Here is a 25,735-nt window from a genome sequence, read left to right as displayed (position 1 = left end):
AAAATTTGGATAGATTTTAGAGACGACCATTATATCAAAATCTCAAGAACACTTAAATCACTAATAATGTACTTATATGCATCTGAACATTGTATCTCACCTACTTCTGCATTCATATCTAAAAGTGTAAAACTCTATTACTAGTCTTATCCAGGACCCATCACTGGTAATGCCCATTATATCTTTTTCAGCTTGAAAAACACACACAAAAAAATCTAAGTTACTTCTGATTGACAAAGAGGAAAAAATTTCAATTTTCAATTCAACAAAGTTGAATAGATAGACTATTCAATACAAGACTGCCACAAAGATTTAAAGTAAGACAATCTGAGTTCCTATATTTCATATGAGATAGACATATAAATAGAAAACTCAAATGCTTTAGTAAAATTATTTGCAACTAAATTACCTATACTGTATGCATACGATTCTCAAAATCATGTCTAAGTGTTCCTGTAGTCTACCTTGCAATGCTACCAAATAAATCTTTCTAGAGAGTCAATTTTTATTTAAAGATTGTATGTACATGTAGGTAGAGGAGACCTCTATTTTATTTAAAAAACAAATATAGACATTTCATGGTAGTGAAGTATTCACCCGAGTTTTAAGATTAACAGGAAATTTCAAAGAAATTTAGTGCTTTTGCTTTTGTTTGGGTACCTGCTTGCTGTTCTCTGTCATTTCAAAATCGTTCTGGGGAGAGGTTGGAAATCACTAGTGTGCTAATTCTCTCAGAAGAAACAAAAAAAATAAAAAAAAAATGTGGGGAAAGACACAGGTCAATCAAGGACAGCTGTAGAACAGCAGTGGGGAAAATGAGCTCTCATACCAACCATGCACGTCTCTCATTCTCTCCACCAGGATAAGGCTGATGCTTTGGAGGAAGAGAATAAGAGTAACTCAGCAAGCCATTTAGGAGTGTGGATTGGAAAAAATTCTTTCCCCCAAGAGAATGTGGCTTTACGCTGGCATATTAGATTGGAAAGTGCAAACACAATAATTAACGGTGAATCCTGAAACTTCAACACACCAGAAAAAGGGTGTCACTCCAGAGTGAGATGGGAAAATAGGAGGAATAAATTGAGGTAGTCTTGGTGATGCTGGACAGCTCCTCAGGGGGTACGGTGGCAGCCCTGAGAGCTAATCAAATCCTCCACACCCCTCAGGAAGCTCGAGAAAACTGATGAGGAAAGATACGACACCAGAAAGGAGGGGCAGCTGCCAGCAACGGGTGTTCACCCTTCCTAAATCGGAATCCAAAATAATGACCCACTAGCTAAACAAACACCTTCTCATTCCCCGCTCTGCCTTAAGCAAGAGCTCTGAATTCACCTTCCTCAATGTCTGCTCTCTGGGAATAAACCGGTGGCTGCAGTTTCCCATCACAGTAGCATGCATCAATCAGTGCTAAACCCACCGTTACTTTCTTCCCCACATGTGATTCCAACAATCAGCGCACTCCAGGGCTGATCCTCGGCCTCGCGTGTGAGCGTTTTCTAGGGCACACCCCAGTAGGCGTTACCTACCCCCTGTGTATTTCGCTTAATTATGAAACCTTTTTCTAGAAGCCCTATAATTCTCCCAAGAGTCAAGGTAATTGGTAAAAATTAGACATGAAGAGACACAAGGCCACTTAAAGAGGACACTTTCGACTATAATTTTTTAAAGGATTTTCTTTTTAGTTTCAATATAATTTTGTACTTTCTCAATTGTGCCCTTTTCAAATGCCAAAGAAAATGTTCATATTATCTTGTAGGCTATAAAAAAAGGCAATATAATGCATTTGTACTTCACTTAAGGTCTGCAAAGATTTCCTTTCTTTGAAGGCCATCCTTTGAATGTCTTTTAAAAGAAAAAGAAGAGTGAAAAATAATGGACATCTATTCTTGTGGCAAATCACTGTTATTTTGGCAATGAAAGGATTGTGTGTGTGTGTGTGTGTGTGTGTGTGTGTGGGTGTGTGTGTGTGGGTGTCTGTCTGTTCCATTACTTGAGGTCTGTGCTATGTGGCTGCATTATCAAGATATACTTTTGTTACTGATAAATATGTAAACCAAAGACAGATCTATCTTATAATGAATTTATGGTCCTTTAGTGAAAATTTGTAGCAAAATTCCAGGGCATGGTTTTATCCCACTCAATTCATGCAAAATCTATTGAGCAACATCTATTCAAGGCCTGGCACTCTGAGCAAGCAATGGGAATCCAAAGATGGAAGAGGATTTAGCAAAGGGAGTGGAGGTGGGCAGACATCTAAAACACAGTAACAGGAGAGACTGAGATTCCAGCAATTGCTGTGTGTCGAAGGCAGGATGAGCAGCTCAAAGGGTGCATGATTACCTCTACTGATGTAAGCATTACACAGAAATCTCAGAGGTTGCAAGATGGCAGCCAGTGGCATGGGTTAGGGGCAAACAATGCTACTTTGGAAAAGTGAGGCTAAAAGAGAAGTTTTCACATAAAAGCCCAGATTTCTGGCTTTTCTTGAAAAAAGTACAAGACCTGGCAACACCTGATAACCACAGGACAGAGGTGAGGCATTGACTCACCGCTTCCCAAGAGTCCCCATTCAATGAGCCAGGCCGCTGTAGGGATCTGATTTTGCAAGCTCTGTCTTAGAATAAAGACAGAGTCTTCAGGATTTTGGGTTCTGGGCCTCAAGAGGAGAAACAAAGGATAAGGGCTGAGCATTCTCTGAGATTTGCTTTCCTGGAAATAAAACAGCAAAAGCCAAAAGAATTGTTTCTCTTGTATCACTTGACCCTGGGTGGTCAAGGCTGACTCAATCAGTCATCTGTGTTGCTGAGTACAGCTTGCTGATATGGCCTAAGAGGAAACATTTCACAGACTCCAAGCATATGGTCAATTTGGGATGCAGCAGCTCACTGTAGCTCTCAGCAACCCACTGCATCTCTGCTAAGGATCACTGGAGGAATCTGTTCTAGAACAAGGACTAGAACAAGCCTTGGCTAAGTCAGCAGCTACAGAAGTGGGCCCTGGCCTGAGGGGCTCACCACAGCTCCACACACAGCCTCCCCCAGGCTTGTTTCCAGCGTCAGGCCCCCAGACTTCTCATGCCTGCTCTCCCACTGTTTCCCTTTGGACACCACGTTCCACTTGTTCCACAATGTCAATAATGGACAGGCCCTTCCCACTATTTCTCTCCCTATTCCAATCTACCCATCATGCCCAACCCAGAGCAAATGAGAGCCGCAGAGCCTCCTTTTCTAAAACACTCTTACTAACGAATTTCAGGTTAGAGATTCAAACCAAGACCTGTAGACTTAGCTGGGCAATTATAAATTATAAATGCAGAATATATTTTGCAACTCCCTAGTAGATAGATAAGTTTCTTGAAATCTAGGAGCTCCTTAGAGTCATCTTTGCATGGTGGATTACATAGACACGTTTACCTTAGAAAAATCCAACTAAAAGAGATAAATGTTGACCACTTAAAACAGTGCCAGTTACTGTATTCAACAGGCAGATGTGCCCCAGAATGAACTCTAGAAGGGAGACGTGGAGTTCCTGTTCTCTCAATGTCAATTCCCACAAACGCCTCCCTAGGTGCAAACATTTCACCACCCTAGGTGTGATTCCAATGAATACTCACTATAAACCCAAACCAGCTTACCTCCCCATGGGGTTCACTGTTGGAAAAGCAATCTGATTCAGTCCTGAAGGACAATATGCATTGGTCAGGTAGAGAGATGCCACAGTATTACATTTTATGGGCACCTCAAAAGATTTTCAAGGGTAACTTTGACTGTACACATTTTCCACCTTCCAAAAGAATTTTAGAATTGTAGCCTCTGCATTAACTATAGCTCCTCCATGTGCCCCCATCCCAGTCCTAGGCCAAAAGTTGCCTGATAAATGTCCACAGAGTTCCTTAGTGTCCTGGTCTCTGGACCATGTAAGGCATTACTCTACGAAAGCTATAGCCAAATAACTTCAACTCATTCATGATGAAAAACACACCAATGACACCCTAGCTCCATGTGTGAACAATGATAATTCAACTGCTGAAAAATGACCAGTACTATGCAATTTGGTACTGCACTTACATCTACAACCATAAAACAACCTAGAATTAAACCCACACTCATGAAACATCAGAAGTGATGTTCTAATAACTGACTTCTCTTAGCCATCAAGTTTCAAGATCTTTAGCAACTCATTCTAAGGAAAACTGCTTGAAAAAAATGAAGGATCACTTAACTATACTTAGAATTCAGAGTGAGTGCAACTATATTGTCTATTAAAAATCACTAAGTGTTCCAAAGAAAGAGTTGAGAAAATGAAGTACAAACTCTCTTTCTACTTGCTCACTAAGTATTTCATATTCAGCTATTCATTCTTGAGTCAAAGTAACTTGAGTCAAAGTAACTGACTTGCCTAAATTCAACGCACTTAGAATTAAGAACAATTTACAGTTAGATGTGTGGCTAGGCCTGCCATGGTAAAATGAAATGGCAGTTATTAGAATTTTCAAAAGAAAAGATCAGGTAATTTTTCATGGATGTAAGTGAAATCTGTCAAAATGGCAGTGAGCTCAGAGGAACGTTACTGCACTTGAGAACTACTTTTGGAATGACTCATTAATAATTTAGTTAGACTGTCAACGATGCTCTCCAATTACTCACATACCACTAGAAAACATTTCATTAGGAGATTTAAATAAACTCTTCCTGCCTCATGCTCATTACTCCCCATGTCTGCCCAAAAGAAATCAGGCCCAAGTTAAAAGCTGCCCCTCCAGAAACATTTCCTTGGTTTCCCTTCCAGTGAGAAGTGGCATCTCCTTCTCCCAAACTCCCGTGGCATGAGACATATATCTCATTTACTTAATTAGACTGCAAGTGCCTGGAAGGCAGGCTCCACATTCAACTGAGCCTGGCACTTGCACCCTCTAACTTCCCACCACATAGGGCTACTAGCACAATACGCTGAAAAGAGTACACGCCCAGCAAGTGTTCGTGAATGGGTAAGGGAATAAATGCAGGCTTGAGGAGTTCTGTTTGGTGGTTCTGACATATCCCAAAGCCCAGTTATTTGCTAAAAATTTTATGTGAACCCTTCAAACACATTAGGTTGATATTGAAGTTTCACACAGTCATCTCATAGTGATTCTTGGTAATGAACTTCATTTGGACTAACATTAATCGAGAACGTGTATCTACCTCTCTTTCAATGTGCGCCACTTGAAAAATATTAGCCAAATATTTCTTTCTCTTTTAACAGCTAACTAATTTCATTTAACAGCATCTATAGCTGTCAGAACTTTGGCAGACTTTGTGATAAGTATCACTTTAACTGTCTGAATTAAAAATTAATCACAAAAGTCTTCCTTTGTTTCGTTTTTACTACTTAAACTCCCTATTGATAAAGTACTGTGGGTTTTTTTGCTTTTGTTTGTTTGTTTGTTTTTTGAGACAGGATCTTATTCTGTCACCCAGGCTGGAGTGCAATCACACAGTCACATCCCAGTAGTCTCCTGGCATGCGCCACTACACCCAGCTAATTTTTAAAATTTTTAGTAGATACTAGGTCTCGCTACACTGCCCAGGCTGGCCTGGAACTTCTGAGCTCAAGAGAATCTTCTGCCTTGGTCTCCCAAAGTGCTGGGATTATAGGTGTGAGCCACTGCACCTCGCCCTGATGTTTTTTTGTTTGCTTATTTTTAAGATCATTGAGGTCTTTTCCTCATAATACAAAAAAAAAAAAAAAAAAAAAAAATGCTGTTACTGCATTTGCTAGGAGAGAAAATTCCTGTACTTTAAAATTATATTTTACAATGACTCTGCTTCCAACCTCCACCACTCCTCCCACCCAATACTATTGGGGCTGGAAGTGGGGGTGATCCTCTTGATTATTTTTGCCTTGTTTTACATGATAAATTATCAAACTTTTTTTTTTCTTTTTTTTTCCCAAAAAAGGCAGTTCCAAAGACCCAACACAAAGTTACCCAAGGAATTTCCTTCTCTGGATCTGCTTGTCCAGGAGCTGAAATGTTCATTAAGGTCACCAGGCAGGCAGTTCAGGAACTCTGGACAAAAGTGAGCTCAAACCCAAGGAGACTGCCAACTTCCCTTTCTTGAAAACCCTCCTGCATACAATGTCTCATTCCTCTCAACAGTTTGCTCATTTTTGGCTTCTGAAGAGTAAGTTCATTTGTTCATGCTACCTCAGTGGAAGTAAATAACCCCTATTGAGCCCCCAGCTTCGCTGCTGGCTTGTAATGCACTATTCCCCAAAGTGGTGGTTCTTATTTCTGACCCATCTTGTCCCATCAGATAACTCAGAGTTTGGTGCAAGCCTTGCAAATCATGTAGTACCAGCCCCTCATTGTAGCAGCTAGAAAACGGAGGACAAGAAAAATCCACTGATGTGCCCTTGCATCACACTAGTTACTAGTAGCCAAGTACAGTCTAGAACGCAGGCCTCCTGGCCACGAGTCCTGTGTTCTTTCTTACCTAGCCTGGTGCTTACAGCTCTCCTAGGAGTAGAGTGGCAAGCCCCAGTAGTGTTGCTGAGTGCCAGGCATGAAGCTAGGCAAGAATTAGGTCCTCTACACCCTTGCTACTCAAAGTGCATGCCACGGACCATCAGCATCTGCCCCACCTGGAAACCAGTTAGAAATGTCGAGTCCCAGGCCTCCCCCAAGACCTGCTGTATGAGACTCTGCTCTTTAACCATATCCCCAGGAGACTCACAGGCACATTAAAGTTTGAGAAGTGTTGCTCCACAGCAGGGAGGGAAAAAAGAAAAAAAAGATACGCCTTCACTTTCTGAGTTAAGCTCAGGCCATGTCCTGAGCTCATGTCACGTCCTATGGCAGATCACACTGAAGGGTGTGCTGGTGATCTGACCCAAATGGACTTGTCTTCTTTAAACACTAAGGCCGCTCAGATAATCTGCAGAATAGAATCCCTGGAGCCCCGTGGATGCTTTATGTAATCCATACAACACATTTGTCTGTTTTGTTTCCTTGCTGAAATTCTGATTTGCTTACAGACTACTGAGGGGTAAAATGCGGGAAATGTTGAGTAATAAAAGTACTTCTTTATGGAAGATCAAATATATCCTCCCCCACTTTTTTTTTCCTAACGTGATTCTCCGTAAGAATTGTGGGCAAAGGAACTCAGCACATGCTTCATGCCGGATTAAGAATGCAGGTACGGGAGTCAGCCTTCCTGGGAGCAAGGCAGAGCTCTGCTGGCTGCCATCCGTGTGACCTTGACAACTCAACCTTTGTGTCTCAGTACTGTGGGGCTTTTTTTGCTTTTTTTTTTTTCTGTTTGTTTGTTCATTTTTTGAGACAGGATCTCATTCTGTCACCCAGGCTGCAGTGCAGTCACACAGTCACATCCTAGGAGCCTCCAGTTCCTGGGCTCAAGTAATCCTCCCACCTCAGCCTCCCGGGTAGCTGGGACTACAGGCATGCGCCACTACACCCAGCTAATTTTAAAAATGTTTAGTAGATACTAGGTCTCGCTACGTTGTCCAGGCTGGTCTGGAACTTCTGAGATCAAGAGAATCTTCTGCCTTTAAAATGGGAACAAAAAAACACTTTTGCTTTTCATCGCAGGATGCTAGAAAACCTCATAGGCATATGATACAGATGAAATGATAATGATCAAGCCTGGCATACAGTCAGTGCTCACTAAATATAAGCTACTGTCATTATACATATCCTATGCGTCAGTGTCATTTAAAACCACTGTGGCCCCCAGAATAGTTTCTTCTCATGATTGACCTATATAATGATCAACAGCCAATCAACATAAAGGAACCAATAATGGACTGGGCCTGGTGGCTTACACCTGTAATCCCAGCACTTTGGGAGACCTACGTGGGAAACTCTCTTGAGCTCAGAAGTTCCAGACCAGTCTGGGCAACATGGCGAAACCCGGTCTCTACCAAAAATAAAAAAAGTAGCCAGGTGTGGTGGCGTGCACCTGCAGTGCCAGCTACCTGGGAGGCTGAGGTGGGAGGATGGCTTGAGCCTGAGAGGCAAAAGTTGAAGTGAGCTGAGATCATGCCACTGTGCTCCAGCCTGGGTGACAGAGTGAGACCCCATCTCAAAGAAATAAAAAAGAAAATAAAAGAAACCAATATGCAGCCAGGCTCAGTGGCTCACACTTGTAATCCCAGTGGTTTGGGAGGCCAAGGTGAGAGGATCGCTTGAGGCCAGGATTTCAAGACCAGCCTAGGCAACATAGCGAGACCTCGTTTCTACGGGGGGAAAAGAGAGAGAGAGAGAGAGAGAGAGAGAGAGAGAGAGACAAAGTAATACACATAAAAGGCAGACATTGAGAAAAGTCTCGCCCTACTCAAAAACGTGTGAATTCTGGGTTTGAGCAAAAACATGCACCACCTTTCACTTCAAATTCTAATGTGTGTTGATGTAGTCTAAGAGCCCCAGAGCTTGATCAACCATGAAGAAATAAAGGAAAGGAAAGGAAAGAGGAGTCAGTCTTAGTCACGCAACCTCATGCCTCACAGCTGTCCCTTGTGAGCACACCAGCCAAATGCTTTGTCTACCTGCAAAGTGACTTTAAAAAGAGAGAACAAGGAGCTGCTCTGCACTCCCTTTTAAAAATGTGGCACATGCTGTCATTCCTTCTATGATAGTTGGCCAAAAGACAAATTTGATTTCCTTTCCCAGACTGCATTTTAATTTTAATTTTAATTTTTATGAAAGCAGGAGAAACATACTGCTCTCTCCATCCCATCCTCATTGTTTTTTTTAAAGAAAAACAAAATTAATATTGTTCCTTTTGAAAGACGAACCCCACTTCTTTTTTCTTAATTAGGCTCAACTGAAATATAGGCATAAACATTCAACTGGGCGAGCCACTCTGAAAAACATCCCCAAGCCCTGAAAATCTAAATCAAGACCAAACCAATTATAGCATTTTATTTAGGTGGTGTTTAGTTTTTGTATTTTTTTAACTGTCAAGCGATTGACAGAATTTATGGTAGGCGCAAAATGTTCAAGTATTTCTAGACTTTGGGGGAAGACGTTAAGTTTGTATATAGCCTCTAAACAAAATCATTGTATTTTCCAGCCATGCCTTTCAGTTTAAGAGTATTGCACTTTTACCGGCCGCATCATTCTGGGTGTATACTTCTTCTAAGGAGACATTTTTCTAGCTGAGTTTAATCCAGTGAGTTAAAAGAGGGAAAGAATGCAAAATGGAACTCTCTACTTGCAGTTGGACATGCATTTGCTTTTCATCGCAGGATGCTAGGAAACCTCTCTGGTTGTCTAACTTTTTGCCTCACTTGTCTGAGGGCTGAGGCCCTGTGGACAGCATGCAAATTTCAACCCCCAACCCCATCCTCTCACTTCCCCTCCTCTATTGAGCATACTTTAGCCACAACAGGATGCTACTCATTCACCCATGGAGGCCTTACCTGTCGGTTTTCTTGATCAGGATGGCTCTAAAGATGTGCTCCAGGGGCGTCTTCTCCCGCTCATGCGTGGGCTGCACGAAGGGGTGCAGGGCTGCCAGAGAGAAGCCCTGCTGGTACAGCTCCAGGAGCTGCGCGGGCAGGTCACGCAGGGAGGCCAGCCTCACCGCTGAGGACGCGGGGAGCTCCACTGGAGTGGAGAGAGGAGAGGCTCATCAGAAACCCACCACAACGTCCACCCAGCCCTGCCCAAGCCCCGCTTCCCTTGCCCTCGGGGAGGATCCTCTAGGTCACTGCTAAAATGAGTTTGTCCCAGTTTTTACTGTCTTCAAACATACTTTATAAGCAGCCTGTCATTTTCCAAATCACCCAAAGGCATTAATAATTGGATGTCAGCCAGGTGTGGTGGCTCAGGCCTATAATCCCAGCACTCTGCGAGGCCGAGGCAGATAGATCGCTTGAGCCCAGAAGTTTGAGACCAGCCTGGGCAACATGGTGAAACCTGATCTCTAAAAAAAAAAAAAAAACCTCAAAATTAGCCGGTGCTTGTGGTCCTGGCTACCCAGGAGGCTGAGGTGGGAAGATAGCTTCAGCTGGAAACGGGGAGGTTTGCAGTGAGCCATGATCGGGCCACTGCACTTGAGCCTGGGCAACAGAGCAAGACATTGTCTCAAAAATGAAATAAAATAAAATAATAATGGAATGTCTTAGATCTAGAGTCGTCTTCTCACTGATCACAATGAAAAAGTCATTTCCACCCTCTAAAAATACAACAACAACAACAACAACAACAAAACAGAAATAAAGAAAGAAAGGAAGGGAAAAGAAGAAAAACACATTGAGCAAATATAAAAATACTAGGTGGCAAAAAGCAGCATAAACAAACTCAAAAGACAAACTGGAACAAAATTTCTGTGACCCTTAAGACAAAAGGCTAATTTCCTAAATTTGCGAACCCCACCTCGACCCCAAAATAATTTTTAAATGGGCAAAATATATGAATAGGCAATTGCCTTAAAAATGTAAAAGGCTAACCAATATTTGAAAAGACACTCTAATTCAGCATTAGAATTACACAAATCAAAACCAGGAATATTTTTACCGATTGAATTATTTTAAAATTTGGATTTTTAATTTACTTATTTTTGAGAAGGGCAAATAAGGTTCAAAAGTCAAAAGGTACAAATGTGTATTCAGTGAAAAGTCTACATCCTAGCCCTATCCTCTGCTTCCTACATTTATTTCCTTAGAGGCAATCAGTGTTATCTTTTTGTGTGTATATGCATTAACAATCAAATAATTCATACAAAAGTCAGTCAGTCTATATATTTCCCTCCTCTTCTACACAAATGTCAGCATAACATTACACACCTAGCTTTTTAAAATCAATTTTTATCAATTAACAGTATACTTTTCAGCCAGGGGCAGTGGCTCACGCCTGTAATCCCTGCACTTTAGGAGGCTGAGGCGGGCAGATCACTTGAGGTCAGGAGTTTGAGACCAGCCTGGCCAATATAATGAAACCCCACCTCTACTAAAAATACAAAAAATTAGTCGGGTGTGGTGGTGCATGCCTGTAATCCCAGCTACTCAGGAGGCTGAGGCGGAAGAATCTCTTGAACCCAGGAGGCAGAGGTTGCAGTGAGCCGAGATTGCGCGACTGCACTCCAGCCTGAGCAACAAGAGCTAAACTCCGTCTCAACAAACAAACAACAAAACAAAACAGTATACTTTTCTTCGAGACCATTTCGTAGCAGTACACAGAGTTCTTTCTCATTCTTTTCTACAGATCCATTGTGTGATATACCATGGAGTATGCAAACTTTTGCTTTTGTAAGTAATCTCTTAGTGAAAAATATCATTCCTACATGATTTCACATGTGTGTGCTTATAGTACGTACAAAAAATAAATTCCTAGACGTGGAATTGCTGGGTTAAAAATATATGCATTGTGTGCCTGCATCAAAACATCTCATGTACCCTGTAAATATATACACCTACTATGTACCCACAAAAAATAAAAAAATTAAAAAATAAATAAATAATTAGAGGTGTAAATATATATATATCACACACATATATATGTGTGCATTGTAATTTTTTTCAACGAGTGCTACATTTCCTCCATAGAGTAGTATGGATTTATCTGCTATCAGTGATGTATAAAGTTGTTTCTTTTCCCATACTCTGGCTACTCTCAGTAGAAAAAGAGATCCCTGTGAGATGGTAACTTATATTTCTCTTATTATGTAATTTGTATTTTTTCCTTATTAAACATTTCATATTTAAATGCTGTGTTTCCTTGTCTGTGAACTCTCTGTCCATTATCTTTGCCTGGTGTCCTATTGGGTCATTGGACGTTTTTCTATTGGTTTGTAAGAACTCTTTACATATTAGGAAATTTAGTTTTTATTTATCTGTCCCCAATTTGGTGCTTGCCTTTTGACTTTGCATATGGTGGGTTTTGCCATGAAACACTTTTTTTTTTTTTTTAGATGAAGTCTTGCTCTGTTGCCCAGGCTGGAGTGCAGTGGCGCTATCCCCACTCACTGCAAACTCTGCCTCCTGGGTTCAAGTGATTCCATGAAAAACTTTTTAAATGAAGCTGAATTTACCAATCTTGCTTTCAGTGGCTTCCGAGTTTTATGTCATAACAGAAAGACCTGGGATTATAAAACAATTCTCTTGTGAATTCTCATAATACATATTTCATTTTTTGCATATAAATCTTTTATCGATTTGGCATTTATCCCATGTAAAGTGTGCAGTACGAATTTAACTCCCCCCCACCACAGGGGTTTATCCATTTTTTCTCATTGATTTGAGAGGTGCCATATATCATATGCCATTTGTCATTCGTTATATTCCCAAATATCAGTTTATGACTGTGATCCATGAATCTATTTGTATAAAACCCTAGTTTAAACAATTTTAATTTCGTATTGTCTTTTAATATCTGCTTAACCTATTTATCAAATCTTCCTATATTCCTGTTTATATTTTGAATCTTCCTAATTTGTTTTTCTACATGATCTTTAAAAATCAGCTCAGTAAGTTTCCCTTCCTCCACTAAAAAAGTCTGTGGGTATTTTTATTGGGTCACATTCAAATCATTGCTTAACTGAGAATGAGTATTTTCACCATGCTGCAAGTTCCCATGCAAGAAACTGGCAAAATTTTGATTCGTTCAATTCTTCCTTTGGGTCCCTCTGGAGCATACTAAAGTTTTCTTCACACAGATAGTACATATTTATCAGGTTTATTCCTAGTTATTCTATATTTTATTGCTATTGGAATAATTTATCAGGTTTATTCCTAGTTATTCTATATTTTATTGCTATTGGAATGATATGTTTTCTTTTTCACTTCTGTAATCGTCCCTGCATGCAAGGGTGCTGGGGAAACAGGCATGGCCCTCATCGTGGTGGCAGTGAACCTTTCTTGAGGGCAGGATGCTATCGGCCTTCAAACCTAAAAATGCACACACTCTTTGCCTAGCAACCCCACTACTGGTAGTACTTCTATGACTGGACTCACAAATGTCTTTCAAGATATATGGACAAAGATATTTACTACTGAGTTGCTCTAATAGCAATCTTAATTGCAGGACCAGTTAAACACTGGAATACCCCAGTGATTAATCCTAGGAACCATTAAGAAGATTAGAGTAAATCTGTTATGTGCTGATACAGAAATGAGTCCAAAATACATTGCTAAGTTAAAAAAAAAAGGTGCCTAACAGTGTTAATGGTATGGTCACTCTTGTGTAAATAATATTAGAAGGATGGACAGATATAAATAAAAATCTTTTTTTTTTTTTCCTGGAAGAAATCACAAAAACATCAACGTTGAAGAGAGGGACTGGAAGAGGGAGGAAATGGTAGAAAGTCGTTTTTACTGTATTTTATACTTTTGATCCCATTACCACCAACAGGAGTCATTTTGGTGGAAGGCTTATGAGTCATTTTTATTTTTCTCCCTATATAAAAACAATATTATTAAAAAGTTTTTAATGTACCTTAAAAATAATGTGCTTTTTAAATTTTCTAATTTTTCTTAAATTTATTCTTCTTTATTTATTTTGAGACAGAGTCTCGTTCTGTCACCCAGGCTGGAGTAAAGTGGTGCCATCACAGCTCCCTGCAGCCTTAATCTCTTGGGCTCAAGGGATCCTCCTATTGCCTCAGCCTCCAGAGTTGCTGGGACTACAGGCACATGCCGGCATGTCCCGCTAATTTTTAAATTTCTTGTAGAGACAGGGTCTTGCCATGTTGCCCAGGCTGGTCACAAACTCCTGGTTTTAAACGATCTTCCTGCCTGGGCCTTAACGTACTGTTTTTTTTGGGTTTTGTTTTGTTTTGTTTTGTTTTTGAGACAGTCTCCCTCTTTGGCCTAGGCTGGAGTGCAGTGGCACGATCTTGGCTCACTGCAACCTCTGCCTCCCAGGTTCAAGTGATTCTCCTGCCTCAGCCTCCTGAGTAGCTGGACTACAGGCACACGACAGCATGCCTAGCTAATTTTTGTAATTTTAGTAGAGACAGGTTTCACCATGTTGGCCAGGATGATCTCGATCTCCTGACCTAGTGATCTACTCACCTCAGCCTCTCCCTAAAGTGCTGGGATTACAGGCGTGAGACACCGTGCCCGGTCAGTGTCCTCTTTTTAAAAAAAAATTTAAAACAAAACCTAGGGGTACTTAAGAACCACCTAACATCAGATACTGTAACTCTCATTTCCATACATCGTGCAAGAAATTTATAGGAAAAAATATCTATAGCAATGATTGACTCTAACACAAGCATTCAGCATCCTGGAGAAGGCTCTATTAATAAGAGTGACAAAGGTAGGACTGGTCAGGAAAGCAGAAAAGTATGCAATCTTTCTCCTGAAAGGTACATTCAGGACATGTTGCTAGATAAACAAATCCAAAGGTAAGTATGGTAAACAATCCCGAGCCTCTCCGTATTCCCCGTGCATGGAAACCTGTCAAGGTGTCTCACAAGCAGCTTCCTGGATGCAGGCGAGAGGGACCCTGCTCTAAACCTTGTTACAGCAGGGGTCCCCAAGCCTGGGGCCACGGACGGGTACTAGGGGCTGCCCGTACTAGAGGCTGCACAGCAGGAGGTGAGCGAGCATTATCACCTGAGCTCTGCCTCCTGTCAGATCAACAGCGGTATTAGATTCTCTTAGGAGAGTGAACCCTATTGTGAACTGCGCATATGAGTGGTTTATGAGAATCTAATGCCTGATGATCTGTCACTGTCTCCCATCACCTATAGATGGGACCGTCTAGTTGCAGGAAAACAAGCTCAGGGCTCACACTGAGTCTGCATTATGGTAAGTTGTATAATTATTTCAATATATATTATAATGTAATAACACAATAGAAATAAAGTGTACAGTAAATGTAATGCACTTGAATCATCCCAAAATCACCACCCCGCCCAACCCTATATGTGGAAAAACTGCCTTCCATAAACCAGTCCCTGGTGCCAAAAAGGCTGGGAACTGCTGCTTTAGAGCAAGGGTCCTCAAAGCACACAACCTGGTCCAGCAGCAGTTGGGAATTTGTTAGAAATGAGAAAACTTACCCGGGCACGGTGGCTCAGGCCTGTAATCTTAGCACTTTGGGAAGCCAAGGCGAGCGGATCAGAAGGTCAAGAGATCAAGACCATCCTGGCTAACACGGTGAAACCCCATCTCTACTAAAAATACAAAAAATTAGCCAGGTGTGGTGGCACACGCTGGAGGCTGAGGCAGGAGAATCGCTTGAACCTGGGAGGCGGAGGTTGCAGTGAGTCGAGATGGCGCCACTGCACTCCAGCCTGGGCGACAGAGCGAGACTCCGTCTCAAAAAAAAAAAAAAAAAACCAAAAACAAAGAAATGAGAAAGCTTGGGTCCTACCCTAGACTTACAGAATCAGAATCTGAGCCATCTGTGTCTCACAAGCTCCCCAGGGAGTTCGACTGTCCCCAAGGGTTTCACCTTGGCCCTCTTCCACCCACTCTACTCTCCACAGGCAAGAAAACCTGTGACCAGCACCCAGCTTCACATAGCCCAGCCCCTAGAACCCCCTGCCTTGTCAGCCCTGGGCCCGATCTGGGGACCATGCAGACTTACTCCTCAGTCTGCAGGGAGGGTGGATGGTGCCCTTTGTGTGCACTCCCAGGCCCAAGGCAGGGCAGAGACTAAGAGCTAAGAGGAGGCAAGTGAGGAGATAACTCACCACAGGTACAAACTTTAAAGGAGCTCAATATCCAAGATAAATAAATATTTAATATAATATGTGATAAAATAAAAATCAGGGCAAAAAATTAATGATGAACAACATATCAAAATTTTTGATAAAGATAAGATCAGGCTGAGTGCCAGTGGCTCACGCCTGTAATCCCAGCACTTGTGGGAGGCCGAGGCAGGAGAATCGCCTGAGCCCAGGAGTTTGAGACCAGCCTAGGCAATAAGCCAAAACTCCATATGTACAAAAAAATACAAAAATCAGCTGAGTGTGGTGGCATGTGCCTGTAGGGCCAGCTACTAGGGAGGCTGAGATGGGAGGATCACTTGAGCCCAGAGAGGTCGAGGATGCAGTGAGCTGAGATTGCACCACTGCACTCCAGCCTGGAGTGACCGAGTTACCTTATAAATAAATAAATAAATAAGGATAGGATCGGTGTTTTTTCCTTTCACCTTAAGCCCCAATACAGCTCGCAGAGTACTGTCACTAATCCTGTCTTTATTTATTATAAAATGTTGCCTCACTCCCCTCACCCTAATCCTGGCCCAGCCCAAGATCTCCTTTTGTCCTCTTGTCCCAGATCCTGCAAATGCTGGGTGTGGACTTCATGGAAATCAGGGGCAGGTTTCATCTGCTGTCAACAGATTACAAGGCTGCTGAACCAAAAGGGCAAAACCACACGTGGCAGAGACACTGTTTGTTTTATTTGAAAAACTGAATGGACTTTCGGTGGGAGGGTAAGCCTTTATGGAGGGCAACTGCACGTTGTCAATCAAACCTAAAACTACTATCCAGCACCAAGATCCCCTCTTCTTTGATAAAACTATATACAAACAGCATCTGTGAGGCATTGAATACGAGCCCTCAAACTCAGCCAGTCTCTACAGTTCAATATTCTTTAAACGTTTCAAATTTTTCAAACTCTTCCTGCTATAATAAAATAAACCTTGAGAGTTTGGTAATTAATATATTTGTTTCCTCTTATGCACCACACTAAAATAAAAAATAAAAGCAGTTAATATGTTTAGAAGACAGGGTTCTTGCTGGGCATGGTGGCTCACACTTGTAATCGCAGCACTTTGGGAGGCTGAGGCAGGTAGATCACTTGAGAGCAGGAGTTCGAGACCAGCCTGGCCAACATGGTGAAACTCTGTCTCTACCAAAAATACAAAAATTAGCCGCGCATGTTGGCGTGGGCCTATAGTCCCGGCTACTCTGGGGGCTGAGGTGGGAGGATCACTTGAGTCCAGGAGGCGGAGGTTGCAGTGAGCCGAAATCACACCACTGCACTCCAGCCTGGGAGACAGAGTAAGACCTCTGTCTCAGACAAAAAAAAAAAGAAGACAGGGTTCTATACCAGCTGCTTTCCTCACTGCCTGCTAACCCCCGGCATGTGAACACTCAATTTCTTTGTATAAAATGGTGATAACAACATCAACCAGTCTTCCATCATAGCATCATTGTGAGGATCAAGTGGGATGATGTGTGTGTAATCTACAGAGCACAAAACAATCACGGGCGGTGGCACTGGCTGTGGCGAATGGGAGGACTGGTCACCCTGGGATGGGATGACAACATGATATGGGGCCATGAAATCCTTCCCCATTCCCACCCACACCCCTTAACCTCCATGCTCCCAAATCAGTGCACTAAAAATGTTACTCCATCAACCACTTTATATTTAAATGCTGCCTGAATAAAACATAATACCTTTTAAATTTTTATCTTTAAAATCTAAAGATGTATTTCCTGTCAAAGCTAAGCAATTTTATGGCTTTAATTTTTGGTATGCATGCTGTCAAAGTAAGTTTAGCTTCATGGTTAAAAGAAACAAATAAAAATGAATCTCAATTATCTTAAAGCAATAAAAAAAAAAAAAGGCTCCTATTGTAAGTATGATTAAAGACCTTAATCTCATGTTTCTATTTGAACCCTAACCTTAAAAATACAAAAGAAAACACAGTTCTTACGAAGTGACCAATTCCCCAGTGTTGCTCCTAGGTAAACAAACAAAGGAATGGTTTCTCCATTTGGATGGACATAGCAATTGTAGCCTGTTGGTCTCTTTCTCACCCTACTTATCAGAGTAACCTCTCCACTATTTTGTTTTGTAATAGTTGCCTGATTTCATTTACAAATTATGTAACCTTGGGCAAACTATATAGCTCCCTCCCCATCTCTGGGGACCCTCATTTACAAAATGAAGACTTTGAATGGGCAATTGCAAAAGGCGCTTTCAACTTTAAAATGCAATAATTTTAGTATTTCAATTTGGAGGCTAAGGTACCAGTTTCTAACTAAAAAGTAACATTGGATAATATAACAAATGTTTTCAATGTTAACTGAAAGAGTTCCCCCAAACCAGAGCTAGAATTGGAATACGGAACACCCACATGGCATGTGTGGGTGGCGGCAGGGAGGAAGGAGAGGCTGGAAGATACCCGCTGCCAGTGGGCGGGAGAAACATCACTGCTGTCCGAGGGTTCCGGCCTTCTGCCTGCCCAGGCACTAGGGATTCTGGGTTAACTGTCCTCCGGGGCAGTGTGGGGAGCTTTTCAGAGGAGTTCTAGGGAAGAGAGGCCTGCCCAGTGGTGGGAGAGAAAACAAGTGTTTCAAGTATCACTGAGGATGATGGGTCTCCTTCATCCTAGAGGAGAGCTACAAGAAAACGGCGTGGGTTATTCTGAAGTTACTTTGGCTGCCTGGCCTTTGACCAGGACCTGACTCTAAGGCTGAACTACATGAATCGTCTCATCATAAGTTAAAATTTCTAATTATAACTTCATAGTCTGAAGACAAGGGACACTGGTGAGGCTGTCTTAGCCACCGTTACCCTCCAAAAAGAGAAAATGCCAGCCTACTCAGAGTGGGCTGCAGCCGCGAGGGCTGACCACACCTTTCTCTCCACTTTCTAATCCGTCAGGTTCTATAGTCTATCTATAGTGATCCCACTCGCCTTATCTGGGAAGGACACCCACGTGCTCCCACACTGCCACAATCTTAGCTCACTGAAACCTCCGCCTTCTGGACTCAAGTGATCCTCCTGCCTCAGCCCCTTGAGTAGCTGGGATTACAGGTGTGTGCCAACATGCCCAGCTAATTTTTGTATTTTTAGTAGAGACAGGGTTTCACCTTGTTGGCCAGGCTGGTCTGGAACTCCTGCCCATCTTCATCCCATACCAGGGCTTTGTCCTGCTGCAGTGCAAAGGACAGTTCTCTCCTGGCTTCTCCCCAACCTGGGCAGGGGCAGAGTCTCATCTCCTTACTGGACAGAGGGCTTGGTGCAGATCCCAACGCCAGTAACAGAGACATCTGCGGGCCAGGGAAATAAAGTAAACAAGAGACACGAGCCAGGGGGACAGCAATGACCACCTAGGCCCCATCTTGCCCAAGGGGGCAGCATCTTGTCCTTCTTGCCTGGTTGCTGCTAATAGGCAAGTGGGCCCATTGATGCCAGAACTTCTCACTCTTACTTTCAAGAAGTCTGGAATCTTAATCTTCCTAATCTTCAAATGTGGCAAGTAATTGTCATTTTATTTTCAATCCCATATAGCCAAAGCCAAGACCTGGCAGCCTGCAGAGTATGGATGCAGGCATTTCATAAAGGTGGGGGATGGATGCCCTGCACTCCTTCCTATCGCTGACCCTGGCACTGTCCAGGCACGGTGTGAGCATCAGTCATCATGCACGGAGGAGGATGCCATTCTGTTCATTCCCACATCATCACAAGGTACATCAAAAGCTTCAAGGACACATCTGCAGGTGTTTGACACTGGCCTCTATTTCCTAATTCCTCTTTTTTTCTGTACTGGCACTGAGATGAACAAAAAGTTTAGAATCACATGATTGCATTTTGAATCTTTGGGAAATCTTTTTTTTAATTCTGGACTCTATTACTAATAACAGACTTTTCTAAAATCAAAATATAGAAACTACTGCTGAAAAGGTATTTTGGGTGGCATGAGAGTCCAAACGTCTTTTGAAATAAGTGTTTTGTTTTTCTTTCAGAAAATAATTCCATATAAATAAATAAACCATTATTCCAAGAACAGAAAAAAAAAAAAAGGAAAAGAAAGGAATGAAAACAGAGAACAAAACATAATCCACAAAACCACACATTTCTTAACACTCCTGGGATAAAGTAAATTTTGTTTTTGCTATGACTATGTTTTGTTTAGCAAAAAACATTCTGCAGCCCCATTTATTCTCTGGAAACGAAGCCCTTCAGACATTTGCAAAGGGCCAAAGTCAGGTCTTTGCTATTTCAAACTTTCTTATTGGGAAAGTATCAGCCTCCAACACAAGAAAGAAACCACTGCATACAGCAACTGCCCATTTCACTCAGCTCTGTAAAGCAGGAAACAGCACGCTGAACTGCAACAGCTTCTATTATTTTGCCCAGAAATCATCTGTGACTTTAACCTAATTATTCAAAGTCCAACTTTGCTTTTCTAATTACATTCGCTAATGGATCTGTCAATACGAAGGAGTGCAACATGAGACAGACACCATCTCCCTCGGGAAATTTCCCTCACAGGTGAAGCTGATAATGACACTGCTCAACCAAATCTCTCTTTTTAAAAAAGTTCCTTCAAGACTGCTGGTGTTATAACATCAATCTGCCTGGGCTTTGCAGTAGATCCAATTTAGCAAAACACTAAAATCCATCACTTTTCGATGCGGGACTTTTTATTGTATAGGTAGGAAATAGGAGCCCAATTTTTAAAATAATGTTTGCAGAAGGCAAAGCCCATGTCTTCTGTATATGTCATTTCTAAATCTGTGGAATAAGTTAGAATGTTTGTTCCAGGGCTTTAAAAATTTAGACTTCTGTCATTTTCTCATTAAACAAATTCATGTTTCTGAAACTTAAAAACACACACACACACATATCCAGGCTCAGGAGACCACACCACTAAAATACTATTTTTAAAATTTGAAGTGAAATTTCCATAACATAAAATTAATCATTTTAAAGTGAACAATTTGGTGGCATTTAGTACATTCATGATGTTGCATAACCATAAACTCTATCTACACGTTCTGAAACATTTTCATCCCCCTCAAAGGAAACCCCACGTCCATTACGCAGTTGCTCTTCCCATTCCCCTCTCTCCCCGAGCCCTAGCAATCGCCAACATGCTTTCACAAAAGAACTATTCTTTTTTAAAATTGTAATTGATTTTTGTTGTGTATATTTAAAGAGTACAACATGATGCTTTGATGTACATATACTTAGCTCAAATGATTACTACAGTCAAGATAACCAACATAACCATCATCTCACATAGTTAGTTTTCCTTTTTGTGTATGGTAAGAGTACCTAAAATCTATTCTCTGAGCAGATTTCCAGTATATGATGTTATTAGCTATAGTCCCTGTGTTGTACATTAGATCTCTAGATTTACTTATCATACATAACTGCAACTTTGTACCTTTGACCTACATCTCCCCTTCTCCCTGACCCCCTAAACTACAGTTCTACTCTCTGTTTCCGTGTATTTGATTTTTAGTTTAAGATTGCACATATATGAGAGATTATGTAGTATTTTTCCTTCTGTGTCTGGCTTATTTCACTTAGCAGAATGTCCTCTAGGTTTACCCAGGCTGTTGTAAATGGAGGATCATCATCTTTTTTAAGGCTGAATAATATTCCTTTGCGTATATATACCATAGTTTATTTATCCAGTCATCTATTAATGGATATGTAAGTTGTTTCCATATCCTGGCTATTGTGAATAATGCTGAATGGAGCACAGATATTTCTTCAACATACTGATTTCATTTCCTTTGGAGAAATGCCCAGTAATGGGATTGCTAGATCATATGATATTTCTATTTTTAATTTTTGATGAACCTCCATATTGTTTTCCATAATGGCTGTGCTAGTTTACATTCCCACCAATGGAGTGCAAGGGTTCTCTTATTCTCCACATCCTCACCAGCACTTCTTATCTCTTGTATTTTTGATAGTAGCCATTCTAACAGGTGTGAGCTGATATCTCACTGTGGTTTTGATTTGCATTTCTCTGATGTTTAATGACATTAATAACCATTCTTTCCTATATGCGTGGACCACTTTTATATCTCCTTAGGAGATATGTCTATTCAGGCCCTCTGCCCATTTTTCAAGTTGGGTTATTTGTATTCTTGCTATTGAGCTGAATGAGTTCTGAAACGCTATTCTTAATACCTTAATTAAACCATGGATGAACACACAGGGGAATCTCAGTAAGACTAAAAGAACTTCTTCAAGTTTGTATAAACCTAAGATTCTGCAGGTCAATTAGGGAGTAACTGGCAAAGTGACAGATGCCTCACCAAATGAATTAAGTTGCCAGCCAGACCACAAATGACTGTTAAAGCATCAGGCTGTGGTGACAGTGGGAGGGCAGGGAGAGTTAAGTTGTTATTGGTTTGCTTGTCATTTCAGAGAATCACGCATAGTCAATGAATGACACACACACACACACACACACACACACACACACACACACACCACTGTACCATAAAAATTCAGTGTCCAAGTATTTGTAAGGAGACTGCCTCAACAATTTCCATTGACTGTATCCATTAATAAAACCCAGAAGATAGCATTATTGCTCATCTCACTAGTCCATTTTGTCAGAGAAGACACAGGCTAAGATACATCAAGAAGCCTTTTTAAGAAACACCAGGTCTCCTGATGCTTAGATTTACTAGTGGGCACTCAAATATTAAAAGCAACCAGCTAGAAATGGAGCCTCGAGTATTAACAAAATATTTCATACATTTAAAAGTACTTTTGTTAGAGAAGACACAAAGGATCACCAATTACTCAGAATCGGTAACCAAACTCACCCATACCAAATCCAAGAAGAGCTTTTTATGAGTCAGAAGAAAGCAAATTATGAATGTTTTAAGCCATTTTCCTAATGAGTATGATAGCTGACATTCTTGGTAGTTCTCCTGATTTTGAGAGTACATTATGCTGATGGCATCAAAGACTAACCACTAATGAATATGTACAAACAATATAAAAATTAAACTACTGTATTTACAATGTAAAATGATTTGTCATAGAAATCCTGTATGGATTTTCTATTATAAAATCTCAAGACTTAATTTCTCCATGTCCTTATGGGTTTTTTCCAGGCACTGCGGCTTCCTCCCACATCCCAAAGATGTGCACGTTAGGTAAACAGGCATGTCTACAGTGTCCCAGTTTGAGTGAGTGTGAGTGTGTCTATGAGAGTAGTCCTGCAATAGAATGACATCCTGTCTAGGGCTGGTGCCTGCCTTGCATCCTGAGCTGCTGGGACAGGCTCCGGCCACCCAAGACCCCGAACTGGAATAAGCGAGTTGGAAAATGAATGAAGGAATGAATACAAATAATTGTAAAATAAAAATGTGTAAAGTCTGTGATAATCACACAGATGCACAACAATAAACAATGTGGAATGAAAGAACTTGGCGAGCCCACCAAATTTGTTATTGTTTTTGAACTTCGTGTTGGAAAGAAGTGCTCCTTACAAGTTTCACTTTGCAGACATTTATTCCTTGATTTAACCCACCACCACTACAACCACCGTCACTCACTGTTTTACCAAAAATTGGGTAAGTCATTACCTTACTTGTTTTATTAATATTTCTTAACTGTATGTACAGCTCACATTTATTTCCATGTTTAGTACTAGAAATGTTTTGGTCTTCATGGAGAAGTTGGGTAATGTTTTTGTGGCCAGAAATATGCCATAGGAATTTAACTCTTGATTTTCTCAATTAGCCTATGGTAAAATTGGTTTCATTATACACTGTTTCACTTACAGTTGCAGTTTCCAAGAACCTACTGACAATGTTAAGTGAGGACTTACTATGCAGAGGTAAACAGTACCGAAAACAATGCTGTTGCAGCCAAGCTCTTAGAGAAAACATATAAGAAAAATAATGCATCTTTACAAGGCACTTTTGAGGAGTCTCAGATTCAATGAAGAGTATGATTGCTCTGACACCTTCTCAGACAGGTGTGTTGAAGGCAGAGGATCCCACTGAAGGAGCGCCTTTGATGGGTAGCAGGTGCTGAGGCTGCACACACACTCTGACCCTCGAGTCCACAGAGCCCCTCACAGCCCACGTATGTTCTCACCCACCCACCATCTGAAAAGTCGAACTAGGACCCAGGCAGGCTACCAAGTCTTTCAGAACAAGAAGAGCCATGGCGGATTTTTCAAGTCTGAAACAACCAAGCACCATTTTAATTCCCCACATCAAGGCAATACCATTCATCAGCAGTAGAACTGCTAAGACACTACAGCTCATCCATATTAGACTATTAGGTAGAAATACTGAAAATGAGTTGGATCCATAGCTTTGACCTGGAAGAATATCCAGCACAGATTGAGAAAAACATGAGGCAGAGTGACACACATATTCTATGTGCTCACTGTTAGAAAACCAAACCGAACCCCTGTAAATGTGTCTAGGTACGCAGCGGGTACAGGGAAGCTATAGAAGGAGACCCACTTGGAGGTTAACATTATTAAATCAGGGGGTTGGGGACTGGGGCTGGGGCAAGTAGAGATCAACTGTTTTTTCAATAACTTACTTTCACGGTTTCATTTCAAAATAACAGAAATAATGTTAATGAGACAGAACTGTATAAGAGGACAATGACAATGGAATAACACCATTAAGTGTTTCAACCACCAAAGTCAGGGCCAGAGTCATCCTCTAAACTTCATGGGCCTAACAAATTCGAGGAAGAGAAAAAGAGAGAGAAAGAGAGCGAGACAAAAAGGAGATACAGGGAGGCTTTCTCTTTTTTTGAGACGGAGTCTCGCTCTGTCGCCCAGGCTGGAGTGCAGTGGCCGGATAGGGATAGGGAGGCTTTTTTTATCCACGCCATCTAAAGATGAGTCCCCCTCCTTCATGCATACAACTCTCTCTCTTCCTCTCTCTCTCTCTCTTCCCCTCACTCTGTCTGTTGCCATTCTTTCCCTCTCTCTCTCTCTCACACACACACACACATACACAAACACACACAGCTCTCTACCTGTGCTATCCAAGACATGTGGCTATTGGGCACTCAAAATGTGGCTAGTCTGAATGAATGTGCTATAAGTATAAAATGTTCAACCAATTTCAAAGACTTAGCATGAAAAAGAGAATGTAAAATATCTAAGTAAGAAGTTTTTTATATTAATAACACTAAAACAACAATGCTTTGGATATATTAAGATTAAATAAAATATATTAATATTAATTTCATGTGTTTCTTTTTACCTTTTAAAAATGTGGCTTTTAAAATGTTTAAACTTACATATGTGGCTCAAGGTATATTTCCATTGGACAGCTCTGTTCTGTATCATTAATTACCAATCATTTATTTCACAACATCTATCACAACTTTTAATTCCATAAATTGTTCATTGAAGTTTTTTTTTTTTTTTCCTGTCTTCCCTGTTAAATAAGTTCCACCGGGCCAGAACCCATGCTGAATTTATTCACCAACAAGCTGGCCAACCCAAGAGTGCCTGGAGAAGGCTCACTAGCAGCCATCATTAAATGAAGAAATTCTCCTCTGATAAGGCCACAGTCCACATCAGGACTGCAGTAGCACTCTCTCCGTCAAAGAAAGTCCAATGCAAACTGCTACCTGTAGTCACTCTGGTGGATGGTGAACTCTGGGGTCCCCATACTCCCTGGGCCCTAAAGCAGATTAGCCACAAGACCAAGATGAAAGAACCATAATGAGTGCTGGAAAAGAGTCAACCAGTGTAAAGCTCAGAGGAAACCTAGAAACCTTTTTTTTAAAAAACCGTGGTAAAATATGCCTAACATCAACTTTATTATTCTAACAATTTTAGGTTCCATTAGGGAAACTGACATTGTCGTGCAACCATCACCACCATCTATCTCCAGGAAATCTTCATCAACCTTCTCTCTCAGTCCACCTCCAACAAGCAGAAGGGACAACTCACTTTCAGGTCACCAACTATCCTTCTCTGTCCCTGCTAGTGTGAGCAGGAGTTACAAAAGCAACAGGAAGAAAAAAGAAGCTGCTGAGTTGGGATAATTCAAAAACATGCCACTGGGAAAAT

General features: G+C 41.2%; 1 protein-coding gene across 8 annotated transcripts in view; it reads right to left on the bottom strand.

Annotated features, from left to right (window-relative positions):
* LOC105490417 (raftlin, lipid raft linker 1) overlaps positions 1 to 25,735 on the bottom strand; it is a 203,413-nt gene that overhangs the window by 108,881 nt on the left and 68,797 nt on the right. For all 8 annotated transcript variants that reach the window (XM_011756010.2, XM_011756009.2, XM_011756007.2 and 5 more), the window contains one exon: positions 9,424 to 9,610. In XM_011756010.2, coding sequence (XP_011754312.2) covers positions 9,424 to 9,610 — 187 coding nt within the window. The remainder of the gene's footprint in view (positions 1 to 9,423; positions 9,611 to 25,735) is intronic.

The sequence above is a fragment of the Macaca nemestrina genome, chromosome 2 (assembly GCF_043159975.1).
Source record: "Macaca nemestrina isolate mMacNem1 chromosome 2, mMacNem.hap1, whole genome shotgun sequence".
NCBI classification, from domain to species: domain Eukaryota; kingdom Metazoa; phylum Chordata; class Mammalia; order Primates; family Cercopithecidae; genus Macaca; species Macaca nemestrina.
The sequence above is the reverse complement of the archived record's forward strand: the minus strand, read 5'-3'. Positions and strand labels throughout refer to the sequence as shown.